The sequence below is a fragment of the Corythoichthys intestinalis genome, chromosome 9 (genome assembly GCF_030265065.1).
Source record: "Corythoichthys intestinalis isolate RoL2023-P3 chromosome 9, ASM3026506v1, whole genome shotgun sequence".
Lineage (NCBI taxonomy): Eukaryota > Metazoa > Chordata > Actinopteri > Syngnathiformes > Syngnathidae > Corythoichthys > Corythoichthys intestinalis.
Window position 1 is genome coordinate 46933796 of NC_080403.1, and position 19480 is coordinate 46953275.

A 19480-nucleotide genomic window follows, 5' to 3' on the forward strand; every position below is an offset into this window, starting at 1 on the left:
TTTTGTTTTATTTTAATGACCTACAAAAGACTAATGCTGGCCTCATGTTTCCTTGTTTGACTTGGGAGAAAATTGACAATGAGTGGATTGCTAATTTGTTTTTCTTTTTTTCCCCCCTTGAAAATGGAAAAATATCTCAATGTTTTAAAACACAGTTTCAACACCAGTGGTGTATTAGAAAGAATAAAATGGAGTTGCCAATAGCTTGACTTACAGTAACAAACGTCAACAATCAAAATGGTATGGCACAAATTTACATTGCCCCCATTTGTTTTGGAAAAGTAGTTCACTCTAAGGCCTTGTTCAGACTGGCAGCCAAAATCCGACGATATTTAGCCCATCCAGATTGAAACTGGATGACTCTTTTTAGATTGAACAATCAAGATGACTCTTTTTAGATTGAACAATCATAAAACACAGAAATCGGATTTTTGCGAGTCGGATTGAAACCTAATACCTCATATCCGACATGGACAAGATTGGGGTTGGGCATCGAGCATCGCTGGGATCCGGGCCTAACACTCCAGTTCTCCCGGAACCGTTCAAATTTTTAAAATTTCGCTTAGGGATGTCCCGATCCAGGTTTTTGCATTTCCGCTCCGATACTGGCCGATACCGACCTATCTGAGCATGTGTTTAAGTTTAAAGTTATTTAGCCTCCTTAGTTAGTTGTCAGACTCATGTTGAAAAAGGTTTTAGTACCCTTGATAACAACTAGCCAGCTGAATTAGGTGAGTTTGAATAAGCTACAACGGTTGGTAACAAGAAACTAACCTGTTTATTCAGTGACAAACACAAAACATTATAAATAACAAACAGAAATGGCATAGTCAGTAAAACGTGCAAATAATATTGTAAACTGTCTTTAAAAAGCAAAACACACAAACAACCTCAGTGGAAAATCCCACAAATCCCCCTAGCTATTATATGCTTTTAATGTTTCGTGCATTAGTTACAAAAATTGTATAAAAAGCCTCTCAGGTTTAAATAAACGACTATTTCAGTATCAAGTTGTCAAGTTCAAAATTAGATCCTTAGGTAGACATTGTAAAATTGCCCAAAAATAAGGAGAGAAGACACTCAGTTTTCTTGGCCAAGGAGGTCAAACATGTGACTCATTAGCCACCAAGATTGATCTAAAGGACAAAAAAACCTCCTTGGTATTTTATTTAGGGGTTTTCCCTGAACAAGATTGAGGCCGCCTTAAAGGGGAAGGGGAAAGCAAGCTGGCGACACCCATGTGGTTTTTTATTGGATATGTGTGTGCATGTAGGTGGAATTAAGTGATACACGTGTGTGGAGCAAGAGCTTATGTAAACAACCAAAACAATCATATAAACAGTCAAAATAATATATAAACAGTCAAAATAATGCAGACACTTTTAGTTATGCAACGTTAAACAATCAGCAAAATAGTCCAAACACTTCCAGTTATGCACCGCTGTGGCCCTGGAAGATGTCCTCGGATGGAAAATCGTCCTCGAAGGGCTAGGCGAAAGTCCAAACCCCAGGTGCTGAGGATGCCTGGAAGGTCTAGTTACGCAACGACGCGGCCATGAAGCCACCCCGACCCTCTTCTGCACTTTGTAAAACTTAAGCATTATACTACAATCTGGTATAGCAAGCAATAATCATTTACTGGTTATATACGTAAGAAAAATATGGAAAATATGTATTATTTATGGTATATATGAGCATAAGCAAATATTCAATCAACCAATCAAGCAAACATTTAATAAAATCAACCCCCGATAATTATCTCAACACAAGTTAACATTTTAAAACAGTAAATAAAATACTCAAGTCCCCATTCTGTATCAGCAGCTTTAAACTACATTCAATTCATTTAATTTTGCAAATCAACTGTTAAAGTTGTTAAAATTGCTCCCGTTATTCCATAATTTCCCTTCTGTCTACTTTCGACATGTGAAAGTTTTAAAACTGTTTTGAAGATAGATTCAAGTCAAGATTTTGCTGATTTAGGAGTATTTTAGATAAAAAGTTAATTAGGTTCGCTTGGAAGGTTCACAACAGCCTACTAGAGAAGTCTCCTGCTTTAAGATGGCGGCCGTTTAGTTTTCCATACTTCAATGTTGCTAACGCAGTCGAGTCTGTCGTGTTGCAACTGGTTCTATTTACATATGATTAGGGCTGTCAAAATTAACGCGTTAACGCGCGGTAATTAATTTTTTAAATTAATCACGTCAAAATATTTGACGCAATTAACGCACATGTCCCATTCAGAGAGTGTTCTGCCTTTTGGTAAGGTTTACAGCAATGCTTTTTATGCTGTCTAATAGCGAACTCTTGTGGTCGCTTTGGGACATGGTTTATTTTTTTCTTGCCAGTTCTATATGGCTGCACAACGTCTCTGTTATGCTTATATGATCCTTGGACAAGATTTGTCCGTAAGTATGGTTGTTGTAAAGAATGTACATATTATGTTAATAAGCGAAATGTTATATTTTTTGTATGAGATGCTTTTTGTTTATGTTTAGTTAACCTGTATAGCATGCTAAGCTAACGTTGTTGCTAATGCAATGCTTGTGTACTTTTTTTTTTGTAGCTTTACGACGGTCTAAAGAGGACAATGGTTTGAGGCCATTTTATTAATAAATCAGATGAAAAAGGAAGAAGTCTGATTATTAAGGCGTCGTTCACTAGCTGTCTAGCTTTGGAAAAAGTAGACGCTTCGGCGTGAGGACAGCATAGACAGATTTAAATGACAGTAGAGTGAAATGCCCACTACAGTCCTTATGTGCCGTATGTTGAATGTATATATCAATCTTGTGTCTTATCTTTCCATTCCAACAATTTATTTTACAGAATATATATATAATTCACAGAAAAATATGCAATATTTTATAGATGGTTTGAATTGCGATTAATTGCGATTAATTACGATTAATTAATTTTTAAGCTGTAATTAACTCGATTAAAAATTTTAATCGTTTGACAGCCCTACATATGATATCTATTATCTCCAGTAAAACGACGTTGACGCAGTTTGTTGCGGCTGTCAGCAGAAGTCAGGTATTCTTGTGTTTTTTATCCAGCGGCATGAGTTGAGCTAAAGCCGTGAGTTGAGCATTGGCATTACCCGGGTCTAAGACAAGTTATGTTTACTTTCGGGACGCAATGCGGTCAGTTTCTCATTGCGTCCCGAAGACCGCGCTGTGTATTAGTTCCGCTTTACTTGACAGATTTCAATAATCGGAATTTGGATGTTTGTGAATCGTTCTCGAATCTTCAGCGGCCGAATCGCGTGTTGGATGGTGCGTCTTTACTCACGAGAGATAATGGCTCGTCATCCAGAATGAATTCTTCGGCAATGACTCTTGTTATTCCCTGGGCTTTGGGACTGTCGAGTGCCAGTTTGTCACGCATAGCAAAAGTTTCTGCCAGTGTTAGTTGCGTAGGACCTTTCTTTTTGTATTCGGTTTTCTTTACATACTCCTCATATTGTTTGTGGTGGTATTTCGCTAAATGCTTGATTAGGTTGGTTGCATTAAAACTTCTTACAGCTTTACCACTACACTTGACTTTATTGTGGCATATGTTGCTCTCTGCCTCTTCGTCTTTGTCGTCCTTTAAGGTGAAATGATCCCACACAGCTGACATTTTTACCGATAAAGTCTCTCGGTAAATTGGGGGACGGTAACGTAAATGTAGTGTGTTGAAGGTGTGCCGTAAAATGCGGACCGGATTTTAGGGAAACCGAAGCAAAAACTGGAATGGGTTATGTAAATCGGTGCACTGGAAAACCCGGACCAGCTTTAAAAAAAAAACTGGATCAGAAGTCTGGATCGGAATTTTTCCCGTGTTCTGATCCGATACCGATGCGCATTTTTTTGCCCATATCGGCGTCCGATCCGATGTTCTCTAATTTCGATTTTAAGTTTCGATGTCCTAACCGCCGACCGAAAAAAACCCCCTGCTGGACACCACGAAGAAGAAGCCACATGAAGTCTGTGTTTGTGCATTGCAACTTGATTTCAATCGTAGTCACCGTGCGGCGGCATCCAAAGGTTTGGTCAACTTCACTAAGAAAAATGACCAGTCAGCTCAGTGCAGCATTTGCAACACAGCTATATCATGCAAAGATGGCTGCACAACCAATATGATTAAAGTGCCTGTGACAGAATAAAAAAGTCTTAAATAGCGTTATTATGCGAATTAGAATTATATTTTGAGATGATTCAACAATATACAACAATTTGGCAAAGCGCAGATGACGTCTTTTAATCCGCCGTTTAGACCCGCCTGTCATTATAGCCCTTTCGCGTCCCCAGCTGGATGATGAAGTCGGCAGGGTCACAATTTCATCTGATTTAGAATTCAACTCATTGAGGGGGAAGATTCAGAACGAGGAAAATGTGACACAGAGCAGCAAAAAACTAAAAAAAAAAACGCAAATTATCCTTGCAATTACGTGTTGATAATGTCATGGTTGTTTTGACGAACTCGTCCAAAGTTTATATTCGTATAATTACACCAAAATCCGGAAAGCTCTTCAGTTTCCGTTTAAGGTCATTTACCTGTTGATTTTCAGTACTTCCTGTTGATTTTGGGGTATTTTATGGGTCACTTCCTGTTCATTTTGTGTTACAGAACTTGGAATCACCCAAATTAATAGGTAGTGACTCAAACTCAACAGGAAATGACCTGGAAATGCCCTAAAATGAACAGCAAGTGACCTATAAATGCCCTGAAAATCTGACAGAATGACTGTGAATGCTCTGGTTTCGAATGAATGAACGTTCCTAGTCTAAATGGATCGGGTGTCGAGCACCGTCAAGTCATCCTTAGAGTAAACTGAGACACTACTATGGTGGAAGATTTTGGTAGCAACTTGTTGGTTCCTTTTATTTATTTTTTTCTTTAGACATTGACACCTTTTTAAAATGATATCTCGATTCTTGCAGGAGCATATTGATAACCTTTTGGGATACAAAGTATTTGAGGCGTGTAAAATTTCCGATTCTTAGATTATTCGCGAATCGGCCGTGGAAGATTCGAGAACGATTCACAAATATCCAAATTCCGATTATTGAATTATAACAGGTAAAGCGGAAGTAAAACACAGTCAACGCGGTCTTTGGGACGCAATGAGGAACGGACCGAGAGTAAATATCCTGTACAACTCATGCCGCTAGATAAAAAACAATAATACCTGACTGCGGCCGACAGCTGCTTCAAACAATGCCCAGTTGCTAGTTGCTAAAAACATACGGACACATACGGCTATAATAGATATCACATATATGTAGAACTAGATGGAAATTGACAGACGCCGGCATAAAAACATATAAAGAGAAGTAGATGCGAAATGACAGACTTGCCGTTTAGTAGGTGCCGCGTTATAAACAGCCGCCATCTTAAAGCAGTAGACTTCTCTAGAAGGCTCTGTTGTAGCGAACCTAAATAACGTTTTATCTAAAACACACCTAAATCGGCAAAATCTTGAATCTATCTTTAAATGAAGAAACAGTTTTAAAACTTTGTCATGTCGGAAGTAGACAGAAGGGAAATTATGGAATAACGATAGCAATTCTAACAATTTTAACGGTTCATTCACATCATTAAATTATTTGAATGTAGTTTAAAGCTGCTGATTAAGAATGGGGTATTTATGGGGACAGTATTTAATTTACTGATTTTAACAGTTAACTGATTTTTACTGATTTTAACAGTTAACTTGATATGAAATATTAGTTTGGTTTAGCCTGAGAGGATTTTTGAACAATTTTGGAACTAATATACAACACATTAAAAGCCGGGGGGGATACATAATTGATTTATAATTGAATCGGAGCCTCTGAATCGTAATCTTAATCGAATCGTTAGGTGCCCAAAGATTCCCATCTCTACAAAGTATCACGATATATCACCATTTCGATATTTTGTCATACCCCTAGTCAATAATGTAAACCAGTTTAAACAGGCCCAATTCGATTTGGACACTTGCTAAAAATAGTATGAGCAGGCAGCCCTAAAAATCGTATTTGAGGAGGAATCTGATCAGAAACAGATATGCCTGCAGTCTGAACGCAACCTTAGTCACCTCTATTCTTGTTTAATTGGGCCCATTCCTAAACACAAATTACGTTGGATCATATAATTGCAATTTTGTAATCCAAGGAATTACCGTAATTTCTCGAGTATAACGCACAATTTTTTTCCCCAAAATCAACTTGTAAAATCAGGGTGCACATTATAAACGGGTACATGGACGGAGACAGAAATATATATATATATTACACACACACACACACACACACATATATATATATATATATATATAAAACGATTTTTTTTATTGACACGGCCACGTTGTGTTGAAGAAACGTATGCGGCGACCCATTGCCGACCATTACGGTACGTGACGTCACCATTTTGTTTCGGTAATCATTCACTCTAATCAGCCGAATGATTTCGTCCGTGTTAAATTCAGCTTTTTTCACTCCTCATAAAGCACAGAATTTAGTTTCTTGAACTCATTTGAGTCAACGTTTATTGCAGCTCCGCAACTCGGACCATAACAAATGTAAGCACACAGACTTCCTGTGTCCGTCAACTATATCTGTCCCTCGGGAAACTCAAACCCAAATAACAATAGTTCCTATTGTTACTGTCGTGTTGACAGCGATGTGCTCTCACGGATTTCCGACTTACATTCTCACTTTCATTTTACCGTATCAATCCATGGAAGAAACATTTATACATCATGATGACACGAGCAAGTTATACAGCAGCCTTTAAAAGAAACGTCACATCTGTTTTGTTTTATCCTAGATTCTGGTAAGTTGTCAAGTTGTCAAATTATATTACTACCGTAAATATTGTCAGTTTATGGTAATGTTTTGAACTACCAATGTGCTATGCTTGTGCTGTGTTTCACCAGTCAGTACAATGACATTTCTGTAACTGTACACGAGTTCTGTTTTCTTGTATTCTTCCATTTATTGGTGCTAAAATTAGGGTGCGCGTAATAAACGGGTAAAATAATTTTCCCTAGATTTTACAAGTAAATTTGGGGTGTGCATTATACACGGGTGCGCCTTATATTCGGGAAATTACGGTAATACTCAACATTAATGAATCTAGAATATATTGCGATATAGCTATAAAACTGGGTGTCACAAAACTTGCAATGGTTGAGGTCAATATATGTTAACACCTAATAACAAAATAACCTTCGAGCTTTGTTAAAAGCCAAAATGTGATGGGGGGGGGGGGCACTGAGCAACGCAAATGCATTAATGAAAGCTTACCTTCCTCTGAGAGTTCATTTTCTTTGGTCTCCTGATCCATCTGCTGGCACCAGCCTTCCATGCGTCCAGTTTCAGCCTGCAGCAACTTCAGGAACCAGTGGCCATCTCTCCGACACAGTGTGCCTCCTCCGCTAACGCTCTGCGGGGCAACGCTGCTACTCCCATTCCCGCTCTCGAGCCAGGGATCTGGAGGGGGTAATGATGAGGGGTCCAGTGCCGGGTCAAGGCTTTCTGAGAAAGAGGAAGAGCTACTTCGTGTGGTGGAGCGGTTGAGGAACTGCCTGGGAGGTGGAGGGGAGGAAGTGTCACCGGTAGTGTCCCCGTTGTCTAAGGAGTCCTGTTCAGGAGGGGAGCTCAATGACTGGCTGCCACTACTGACCATAACTTTCTTTTCAGTGGGTTTGGCCTGAATAATGTGGGAAATAACAGGGACTTCCTGTTTATCTGAGTCTGTGTCTTGTTTGGAGGCCATGCTAGAAGGATGACCGGGCCTGAAACAAACATAGTGACAATGGTCAGTCGGCAAATTATTCAGAGGATGTCTCTCCAGTGCTATGTATTGATTACTTTTTATGACAGATGTGTTTTGAGCAAGAAGGGCATCAATATGTTATCAAGCTCAATCTCTAGTCAGATGATGAAAATAAAAGAACGAAAAACAGTGAGAGCAACAAAAACAATTGCAAAAGCCTCAGGAAAAGTGCTGCATTGTGAAGAATTATTATTAGAAAAACAGAACCAGGATTGTGTTTTTAATGGCAAAAGCACAATGAACGAAAAAGACAGTGCAAATGAACGGTATGAAATTTGGGCAGATGGTCAAAATGTACAAAACACAACAAAAATAACGCAAGAAGAATGAAATGCTGTAGGTGAGGGCAGCACATTATTGATTAGATTAGATAGTATTTAGAATAGGAATAAAACATTATATTGTCATTTAATTCGACCAAACTAATTGGCCAAATGCCATCTGTTGAACACACCTCATGGACACATTTTTGAGGCAATATCAATGAAATAAAACAAGATTAGACACAATTTCTTATCAATATGAATTATTCAAGCCCTTTGAGACATGGTTGTGATTAAGAGCTATACACGGCAAATTAGAGTTGTCCGATATTTTCGGGTAGGCAATAACATCGGCCGATAAAAGCATTTTGAAAATGATATCGGATAATATCGACATTGGTTTTTCATGTTCAGATTTGGGCGAATATGCATGTTGCCTTCAAAGTAAATGTAGAAGCCTGCTGCCTTTGTACAAGGGCCGGTCACAGCTTAGCACAGCAGTCATGCTTATAAAACATTATTTGTTTCCAATCAAAGGATAGGTTCATACCGCCGGTCTTAATGCACAAATCCGATTTTTTCGTGTTTTTCCCGACTCGAGTGAGGCCATAACTTGACGGTCTGAACGTGACAGGTCGCATAAAAGTGGACAATTTCAAATCCGATCTAGGTCACTTTTGGGTGTTAAAATTTCAACTGATTTTTCTAGAATGTGGCAGCGGTCTGATCTGTCAAGTCCCCCAAATCGGAATTCATGCAGCAATTATGTCAGCAAAGAATGAGAGAGGCACGGAGCGACGGCAGCGGTGGAGCTTTGCATTAGTGTTAGCGCCTAGCTTGAACTCGGCTTTTACCCAGGAGGTGGGCATGACTGTGAAAGAAATTTTATTCATGCTTATAAAACACATAACTGCTGTGGTACTATATTCATTTGTTGGACTGTATTCATCCATGTTCATGTGCTGTATTTCTTTGAACATAATACAAAGAGTTTCTGTCGACAGTCTTATAAGATTTTTACTCCCTTTTCGTGCCAGCTAAAGCTAAGTTCCCAAGGTCATAGTTCATCATGTTTTTCTGTGGAAAACCACCAGAGTTGATACTTAAGTTTCACTTTTGTTTTGTAGGTATCGTTTCACAGTAAGCATCTTTAGGTAACGCCCTTTCAACAGTATAAATGTCCAGCCTCTATTGTACTTCTGTGTACTCCTGTGTGTTCACGGCTCCTTGCCAGATCATACCATTGTATCCTTGATATATCAAGTTTTCATATAAAGTCTTCGAAGCAGGCAATCCTTGGCTGATCTGATTCATTTCTCATCGAGCTATCGAGTTGACACTTGTCTTGGAGTTCAAAGTTGAATTTCCCTGACATTCTGACCACAGTCATAGAAAAATAAAATGAAGAAAAGGGTAAGCCTGAAAATGCTCAGTTATCTTCTGTACGCCAAATGAGCAATATTTCAGCGTTTACATGGCTGAGTCGTTAAGGCTTATGTGTATGCATCATGCACGCATAGTGCTTGCATGCGTTCTATCAATCCATATAAACTTTGAATATTAGAAAAAAGCAGGGATTATTTCTGTCTGTTATTTGTGTCCTTAGTTTGGAAATCAAAATATGGTCACCCTAGAATAATATACTGTAGAGCCAGCATGTGTAGTCATTTGTTTTGATGCTTCCGCGCATGCGGGTCAGTTTGCTCAGCACGTGTCGGACTGCGAGTTAGTGCGAACGCATAATACTTGAATGGGCTCAATGAACAAAGGCAGTCTGAACAGACACGCCAAAAAAAACCAAACAGATTTGACAAAAAAAAATCGCAATGTACATTAAGACCTGTGGTATGAACCTAGCCTAAGATGTTTAGGATTTGTTATGTGAGCATTATCATTATTAAGTCATCCAGTGGGGAATCACAATACAATTAGCCATAATATGTTAAGTCCATGACCGCATATATCAGTATCGGTTTGACATCGGGATATTTTTGGAGTTGGACAGTATCTGTGTATCGGTTAAAAAGTCATTATCAGACAACTCTACTGCAAATAGAGTTCATTTTATTCAACTGTATGCTTTCCACATTCTGGGAACAGTTTGAGGAAGCCGTTCTGTCTTGATTGTACCCCAGACTACAAAGCAAAGCAAGATCAAGGACACTCAAGAGAGTTTGGTGTGGAAGAGAGCTGATGAAAATGAGAGAGCAACGTTCTCTTGCCCAACAATTACACTCACAAATATTCTTTGGACAAATAGTTATAATTTTCCAATTAAGGAAGCTGTTGAAACTATATGCTTCCTATAATGCTGTGTAGCGCCTGGGTGTCTCCAAACTTCAGTCCATATACAGTGGGGAAAATGAGTATTTGAACACCCTGCGATTTTGCATGTTCTCCAAATTAGAAGTGATGGGCGGGTTGGAAATTTTCATGGTAGGTGCTCTCCCACTGTGAGAGAATCTAAAAATAAATCCAGAAATCACAGTGGACGATTTAAAAAAAAAAAAAAGTATTATACTGCTGCAAATAAGTATCTGAACACCTGTCTATTAGCTAGAATTGTGAGCCTCAAAGACCTGTTAGTCGCCTTTAAAAAGTTCACCTCCACTTCACTTATTCCACTAAATAAGTGGACTGGAGGTGGACTTTTTGAGTCTGACTTTTTGACCTGTTTTAGATGGTTAGCTGCATATAAACACCTGTCCACCTGATACAACCAAAAGAGCTTTCCAAATACAGCAGAGAATTGTAGACCTCTACAAGGCTGGAAAGAGTTACGGGGCAATTGTCAGGCAGCTTGGTGACATAAGATCCACCATTGGAGCAATTATTAGAAAATGGAAGAAGCTAAACATGACAGTCAATCTCCCTCGGACTGGGGCTCCATGCAAGATCTACCTTGTAGGGTCTCAGTGATCCTAAGAATTATGAGGATCAGCCAAGAACTACACAGGAGGAGCTGTTCAATGACCTGAAAGGAGCTGGGACCACCATTTCCAAGGTTACTGTTGGTAATACACTAAGACGTTATGGTTTAAAATCATGCATGGCATGGAAGATTCCCCTGCTTAAACCAGCACATGTCCAGGCCTGTTTTAAGTTTGCCAATGACCATTTGGATGATCCAGAGGAGTCATGAGAGAAAGTCATATGAGATCAAAATGGAACTTTTTGGTCTTAATTCCACTCATAGTGTTTAGAGGAAGAAGGATGATGAGTACAATCCCAAGAACACCATCCCTACTGTGAAGCATGGGGGCGGTAGCATCATGCTTTAGTGGTGTTTTTTTGCACATGGGACTGGACGACTGCACTGTATTAATGTGAGGATGACCAGGGCCATGTATTGTGAGATTTTGACGAATAACATCCTTCCCTCAGTTAGTTAATTGAAAATGGGTCGTGACTGGGTCTTCCAACATGACAGTGGCCCGAAGCAGACAGCCAGAATAACCAAGGAGTGGCTTCATAAAAAGCATATCAAGGTTCTGGAGGGGCCTAGCCAGTGTCCAGATCTATACCCAATCGAAAATCTATGAAGGAAGCTCAAACTCTGTATTTCTCAGTGACAGTCCAGAAACCTGATTGATCTAGAGAAGATCTGTATGAAGCAGTGTGTGCAAACCTGGTGAGGAGTTACCGCAAACGTTTGACCTCTGTAACTGTAAACAAAGGCTACTGTACCAAATATTGACATTGATTTTCTCAGGTCTTCCAATACGTATTTACGGGCAGTATAATACAAATAAATATTTAAAAAACATACACTGATTTCTGGACATTTTATAGATTGTCTCTCACAGATGACAAGCACCTACCATGGAAATGCCAAACCCGCCCATCATTTCCAGTTGGAAGAACTTGCAAAATCACAAGGTGTTCAAAAACTTATTTTCCTCTCTGTAGTATGTTCACAGGCAATTTTGATCATTCTATTTACAAAACACATAATGATAATTTTCTATCTTACTGCTGAGCCCAAACATATACAACCCACACGTACGCCAGGAATATGCTTCAAGAACAGACAGGTTTGTGTGTGCTATAATATAAATTCCTCACGTTGTTACAAGGACAGGAAGCGGACTTACTGCCACCCGTCCTCCACCTGTACTCCGATGGATTGAAATTTGGCCAGTGGTGGGCTCTCCTCTCGTGGAACTTCTTGTATACAGTCAACCTCAGAACAGAAAATTAAATAAAATCATTATTTCAGTCATTATTTTAGGATACCTCCCCCCCAAAACACAAAAAAACACTCGTATTATCATCCATTACAAGGGATTTCAAGCATCTGGTTGTGATTGCTTTTCTGTTTAAATGTCACATTCACTTGTTATTCTGTGACTGTGCAGAGACTGGAAAATGGAGGAAGGGACTGTTGTTTCAGAGACCTAGCAGGAAAAGCCAAAATTGGATATAATGTACGGTGACCTCTCCCTATTAGCAGCGGTTATGTACCAAAGGAACATAGAGAGACACAAAAAAAAAAAAAAAAAAAAAAAAAAGCGGGTGAATTTTCATTATTGCTTACATTAACAGATTTGAAAGTAAATCTCAACTGTATCTAAAAAAACTACGATCTCCACACACTTAAATACATTTTCAAACACATAACATCAAACTTGAAAATGAATGGGTAGAGATAATGTTTTTGTAAAAAATGCGCTAAGGGCTGGGATGCTAGAGCGTGTACTCGCAACACTTTACAACTTGCGAAAACTACAATTACAACTTTCCTTTATACTACTTTATGAGATTTTAGAAAAGCAAAATTTGTAGTTGACTCCTAAATTTCGGTTCGGCTTTTACTTTACCTTACATTGAGCAATGGACCTATCGCTAAACCGCGCCCTGGAATCAGAAAACTGACACCAACCAGGAAGACTGTTAAGAGTTGCATAGGAATGTACTCTATGGTCAAGACTTAAAACTAGAGATGTCCCGATCCGATAATTGGATCGGATCGGATGCCGATATGGGCAAAAAAATGTGCATCGGTATCGGATCGGAACACGGAAAAATACCGATCCAGACTTCTGATCCAGTTTTTTTTAAAAGCTCCGGTCCGGGTTTTCCAGCGCACAGACTTACATAATCCATTCCAGTTTTTGCTTCGGTTTCCCTAAAATCCGGTCCGCATTTTACAGCACACCTTCAACACACTACATTTACATTACCGTCTCCCAATTTACCGTGAGACTTTATCGGTAAAAATGTCAGCTGTGTGGGATCATTTCACCTTAAAGGACGACAAAGACGAAGAGGCAGAGTGCAACATATGCCACAATAAAGTCAAGCGTAGTGGTAAAGCTGTAAGAAGTTTTAATACAACCAACCTAATCAAGCATTTAGCGAAATACCACCACAAACAATATGAGGAGTATGTTAAGAAAACCGAACACAAAAAGAAAGGTCCTACGTAACTAACACTGGCAGAAACTTTTGCTATGTGTGACAAACTGGCACTCGACAGTCCCAAAGCCCAGGGAATAACAAGAGTCATTGCCGAAGAATTCATTCTGGATGACGAGCAATTATCTCTCGTGAGTAAAGACGCACCATCCAACACTTAGAACCACTGTACAACATGCCCAGCCGTCATTACATCCTTGAGCGATTCGGCTGTGGAAGATTCGAGAACGATTCACAAACATCCAAATTCTGATTATTGAAATATGTCAAGTAAAGCGGAACTAATACACAGCGCGGTCTTCGGGACGCAATGAGAAACGGACCGCATTGCATCCCGAAAGTAAACATAATGCTTGTCATAGATCCGGGTACTGCCAATGTTCAACTCTCGGCTTTAGCTCAACTCATGCCGCTGGATAAAAAACACAAGAATACCTGACTGCTGCTGACAGCCGCGACAAACTACGTCAACGTCATTTTACTGGAGATAATAGATATCATATGTATATAGACCTAGATGCAAAACGACAGACTTGACTGCGTTAGCAACATTGAAGTATTGAAAACCAGATGCATTTGTAAACAGCCGCCATCTTAAAGCAGAAGACTTCCCTAGTAGGCTGTTGTGAACCTTCCAAGCGAACCTAATTAACTTTTTATCTAAAATACTCCTAAATCGGCAAAATCTTGACTTGAATCTATCTTCAAAACAGTTTTAAAACTTTCACATTCCGAAAGTAGACAGAAGGTTAATTATGGAATAACGGGAGCAATTTTAACAACTTTAACAATTGATTCGCAAAATTAAATGAATTGAATGTAGTTTAAAGCTGCTGATACAGAATGGGGACTTGAGTATTTTATTTACTGTTTTAAAATGTTAACTTGATACTGAAATAGTCGTTTATTTAAACCTGAGAGGCTTTTTATACAATTTCTGTAACTAATGCACGAAACATTAAAAGCATCTAATAGCTAGGGGGATTTGTGGGATTTTCCACTGAGGTTGTTTGTGTGTTTTTCTTTTTTAAGACAGTTTACAATATTATTTGCACGTTTTACTGACTATGCCATTTCTGTTTGTTATTTATAATGTTTTGTGTTTGTCACTGAATAAACAGGTTAGTTTCTTGCTACCAACCGTTGTTTGTTATTCAAACTCACCTAATTCAGCTGGCTAGTTGTTATCAGGAGTACTAAAATCTTTTTCAACATGGGTCTGACAACTAAGTAAGGAGGCTAAATAAACTTTAACACATGCTCAGATAGGTCGGTATCGGTCAGTATCTGTATCGGATCGGAAGTGCCAAACAATATCGTTATCGGATCGGAAGTGCAAAAACCTGGATCGGGACATCCCTACATAAAACATCTTTTTTCTAACTTTAAAACTGCAAAAACGCTGTGCATGGGGTACCTGTAATTCCAACACTCTGAAAGATTATTTTGTCACCATTTTTTTGTGTGCCTTTTTCAAAGCCTGAAAGAAAGCTCGCCAAACGCAAGCTATGTACTATTATAAGGGTCTGTCGTCGACCATATAAACTGAATGTCAAAACAATAACCAAGGACACTTAAATTTGCTCAAAGGTAAGTTAACGATCGATTAAAAAATATGTATGTATTGGATGGCATGTAGTAGAAACGTACACTTAACTATTAACGTTAGTTTGCTAATATTTGATTGACTATTTGTTTACTAGCCTGTCACTACTCAAATAGAATAAAATATAACCACTGTATTTTCTGCACCATAAGGGGCATCGAAAAGCCTTCAATTTTCTCAAAAGCCAACAGCGCGCCTTATAATCAGATGCGCTTTATATATACCTCAATATTGGTTTTTCATGGCATGAAATTCTCTTTAGTGCAGCTCCATTTAGTGGATCCATAAGGCCACCCCACCGACTACTACTGCATCTTATAATGCAGTGGGCACTAAAGAGGTAGTCCCCGTTTTACGAACAAGTTCCGTTCCTGGGTTGGCAATGTAAGTGGGACCTGACGCTGTCATAAACTGGAGGACAGCGCTGGGGGAGGAGGGGATCCTAACATGACAAGATCTAGGTACTATTTAAGCGACTGAAAAAAAACGACTGGAGACATAGCGGACTAGACTCCGGCGTCGTAAAGTCGAAATCACTTAAGCCAGTATGTCGTAACCCAGGGACTACCTGTATATGAAAAATATTTTAAATTAGGCCATTCATTCAGGGTGCGCCTTATACTCCCATGCGCCTTACAGTGCGGAAAATACAGTAATCTAAACTGTCAAGACCCCTGCTCTGAACTAGAGTAGCTACAGTGTATGACAAAAGTGAGTACACCCCTCGCATTTCTGCAAATATTTAAGCATATCTTTTTATGGGACAACACTGACAAAATGACACTTTGACATAATGAAAAGTAGTCTGTGTGCAGCCTGTATAAAGGAGTTAATTTATTTTCCCCTCAAAATAACTCAAAATATAACCATTAATATCTAAACCCCTGGCAAAAAAAAGAGAGTACACCACTTAGAAACTACGTACATCCCTAAATGTCCAAACTGAGTACTGCTTGTCATTTTCCCTCCAAAATGTCATGTGACTCATTACAGGAGTGCTGTCAGCATTGCTGCAGAGATTGAACAGGTGGGGGGTCAGCCTGTTAAGTGTTCAGACCATACGCTGGACTCTACATCAAATTGGTGTGCGTGGCTGTCACCCCAGGAGGAAGCCTCTTCTGAAGACAGTACACAAGAAAGCACGCCCATCTCATCAGACCATAGGACATGGTTCCAGTAATCCATGTGCTTTGTTGACATGTCTTCAGCAAACTGTTTGTGGGCTTTCTAAGCTGCACACAGACTACTTTTCATTGTCTCAAAGTTTCATTTTGTCAGTGTTGTCCCATGAAAAGATATACCTAAATATCTGCAGAAATGCGAGGGGTGTACTCACTTTTGAGATACACTGCACCAAGTATGTACATAAATATTGTATATGAGCTTTTAAAATGCTGTTGTGGCTGTGATGAACTCGACTGCATGCCCCTCTCTCACTGTATGTGCCATATTTGTGATTTGTGTGATTATTTGTAATTTTACTCCTTGCCACTAGGGGCTGTCAATCGTGTATTTCCACTGACCTGGAGTCAGCCCCGGTAGGCTTAAAATGACAGCTAATCATGACACAGGTGTTGGTAGTTAGGAGGACAAAACAGTTTTAAGGGATATAAATCTGACAGAATACATGACATAACGTTACTAAGTAGCAAACGTTATAGCTAGCTAGCTATTCGGCCTGCGGGCTTCTCAGAAATTTGAATTCCCGCCATCATCCATAAATAGTTCGTTCTTTAAGTCACTAATTTGACAGAGGCTTGGGTTGTCCGAGTTTTCCAAGATGGTGTGGCTTAGCGATAGGTTTATTAGCCATTAGCACCTGATCAGTGGTTAACTTCAACCTTTGCTGCTAGTGCTCAGACATTTCTCTGCATCTATCGGTCAACCTAGTTAGTTGTGCAGCACAGATTCCGTCATAAAGTGTGACACAAAGACATTCAAGTATGTATACTCCACAGGATAAATATTAACTCATTTGCTCCCAAAAACGTATAAATACTAGCGTTGTCAAAATTATCGCATTAACGGGCAGTAATTAATTTATTTAATTAATCACGTTAAAATATTTAACGCAATTAACGCATGCGCGGAAGGACCCACTCACGCATTACCGCAAACAGGCTACAATGGTGCCGTATTATGGATATTGAGAGCTAAGAGGCAGAGTTAAGCGGGTGGAGAGGACACAGGCATTAATTGGAGCTGCGCTATTAGAGATATAAGCTTTGGCATTATTTCCACAACAATTATAAATATTGTGGCAAGATGCGTGGGGAAAAGCTTTTTCTTAACACCATTTATTGATCACAACGCAAAGAATATATACCATTTACTGCAATCACTGACAGTGATGGTTGCATTGTCAACTTCCCATCATGCATTTGGGCAGTTAAGAACAGTTAAGTCGCTACAGTATCATTTGGTGAAAGCACAACAGAAATGATATTCCTAACTCTCAAAAAAAAATAATGTTCACAAAAAGAAAAGCGCTCTATGCAAAGAGAACTGGCATTCCAAATAGCTATGGAAAATAATACTCAGTTTGGTCAAACTCTATTTAAACATTTCATTAGCTCAACAAATACACTAGATGGCAATATTTAGTCACAATATAAAAACTCAAAATTATTATAACTTGTAATTCTTAAAAGATAAATGTAAGTACAAGTCTTTCTATCCGTGGATACCGCTCACAGAAAGAATGTTTATAATGTTAACGCCATCTTGTGGTTTTATTGTTATAATAAACAAATACAGTATTTCTGTACAGTACGTTGAATGTATACATCCGTCTTATCTTTCCATTCCAACAATAATCTACAGAAAAATATGGCATATTTTTTAGATGGTTTGAATTGCGATTAATTACGATGAATACATTTTTAAGCTGTGATTAACTCGATTAAAAATTTTAATCATTTGACAGCCCTAATAAATACGTTCTATTTTTAATCGTTTCAGAGTCCCAAAGACGTATTTATACGTCTTTTTTCAAAAAAGACATCTCTGGGTCATTATTCAATTTAGCTCCAAAGCACAAAGCTGAAAATCCATTTTAAAGCAATAAAACTGGCCACTGGAGGGAAGTAGCGCATTTGGTAAGACCCGCAACCCGATTCAACGGCAACGAACGGCCAATCCGCAAGGCTGGGCGCCGGCGGAAGACGACCGAATGGATGCCAGGCAGCGGACGACCTAGCAGAACAACCGGTAGGACGGCCGGGATGCCAGGGGCTGGACGACCGAGCAGAACGACCGGGACCACTAGTGCAGCGGACGATGCCTATGAGTCCGTGCTGCTCACGGGTAGAGCCCACAGACGAAAAAAAATTCATCTTTATGAGACAGACGGCGATGAGGGAAAAGTTTATCCGGCTGTCGAGGCCAGAACAGCTTCATCTTTCAGTTAGTTATGTGTAAATAAATTATTACTTTGCTATCAAAAGCTCTATTTGTCTTGTTGTTTATCTCATTTTGTAAAAGGAAAACATTATTCCGATGTTTGGGATGCAACTAAAGCAAAAAATAGCTGTGTATAAGTCAAAGGTTATGTCTGAAATGTATGCTTTCACAAAAAGCTCAATTGATCCGTTTTTTCATCAGAAATTGGAAAATTGCTCAAACTAAGCTATTTTCTAATGCTGATTTCTAAAGAATGGAAAAAGATATGAACTATCTTTTTTCTTCTGCTGAAAGAAGAGAGTCTAATCTTTCTTTTGGTGGGTTCCATGTTTATATAGTATTAGAACATAATTTTCTGTGGGCCTTTTAAATCCAGTAAAACGGCTGGGAGCGAAGGGCCTTGCTCCGGTGAAAATGGCTGGGAGTGAATGAGTTAATAGGCTTGGCATCATGAAACATTAGTCAAATATGTAATATACCTGGATGCCAATTGAAGAGAGTTTCCGTCTGGGCACTGGGATCACAAGCGCCTCGTCAGCAGAGTTACTCAATCCTGACTTCATGGAATCATGCAGCACTACGCTTGAGTCGCTTGTTTCCGTGGACGCGTTGGCGGTGGTGGGGACGAGCGGCTCTCTGGGGATGGCGATGGGAGTGGGGATGATGTGCGGAGGACGAGGTAATCCCCGGGCCAGGCTGTTGGCGCGGGTGCTGTCAAGGCTGTCGGAAGAGTTGCTTTGCGCGTGGCTGGACTGGCTGTTGACCTCGGACCTTTGCTCCAGGTAGTTGTCCTGGGCAGACTCTGTGCTGCTCTGTACAGTCACGGAGATGTAGGGTTTGGAGGTGGTGCGTGGTGGCACGGGTGGTGGAGCAGCCTTCTTAGAAGTGGTGATGCATGAGACTGGAAGATAAGGGAGATAAAAGCAAAACAAATGAGAACAAACCTCTTCAGAGAATTCATTTATAACGCATTTGACAGATGTTT

General features: G+C 39.5%; 1 protein-coding gene across 7 annotated transcripts in view; it reads right to left on the reverse strand.

Moving 5' to 3' along the window:
• dlgap4b (discs, large (Drosophila) homolog-associated protein 4b) overlaps nt 1-19480 on the reverse strand; it is a 339971-nt gene that overhangs the window by 20025 nt on the left and 300466 nt on the right. For all 7 annotated transcript variants that reach the window (XM_057845839.1, XM_057845841.1, XM_057845842.1 and 4 more), the window contains 3 exons: nt 18975-19396; nt 12164-12252; nt 7275-7765 (listed from right to left, as the gene is read on the reverse strand). In XM_057845839.1, the coding sequence (XP_057701822.1) occupies nt 7275-7765; nt 12164-12252; nt 18975-19396 (1002 nt within the window). The remainder of the gene's footprint in view (nt 1-7274; nt 7766-12163; nt 12253-18974; nt 19397-19480) is intronic.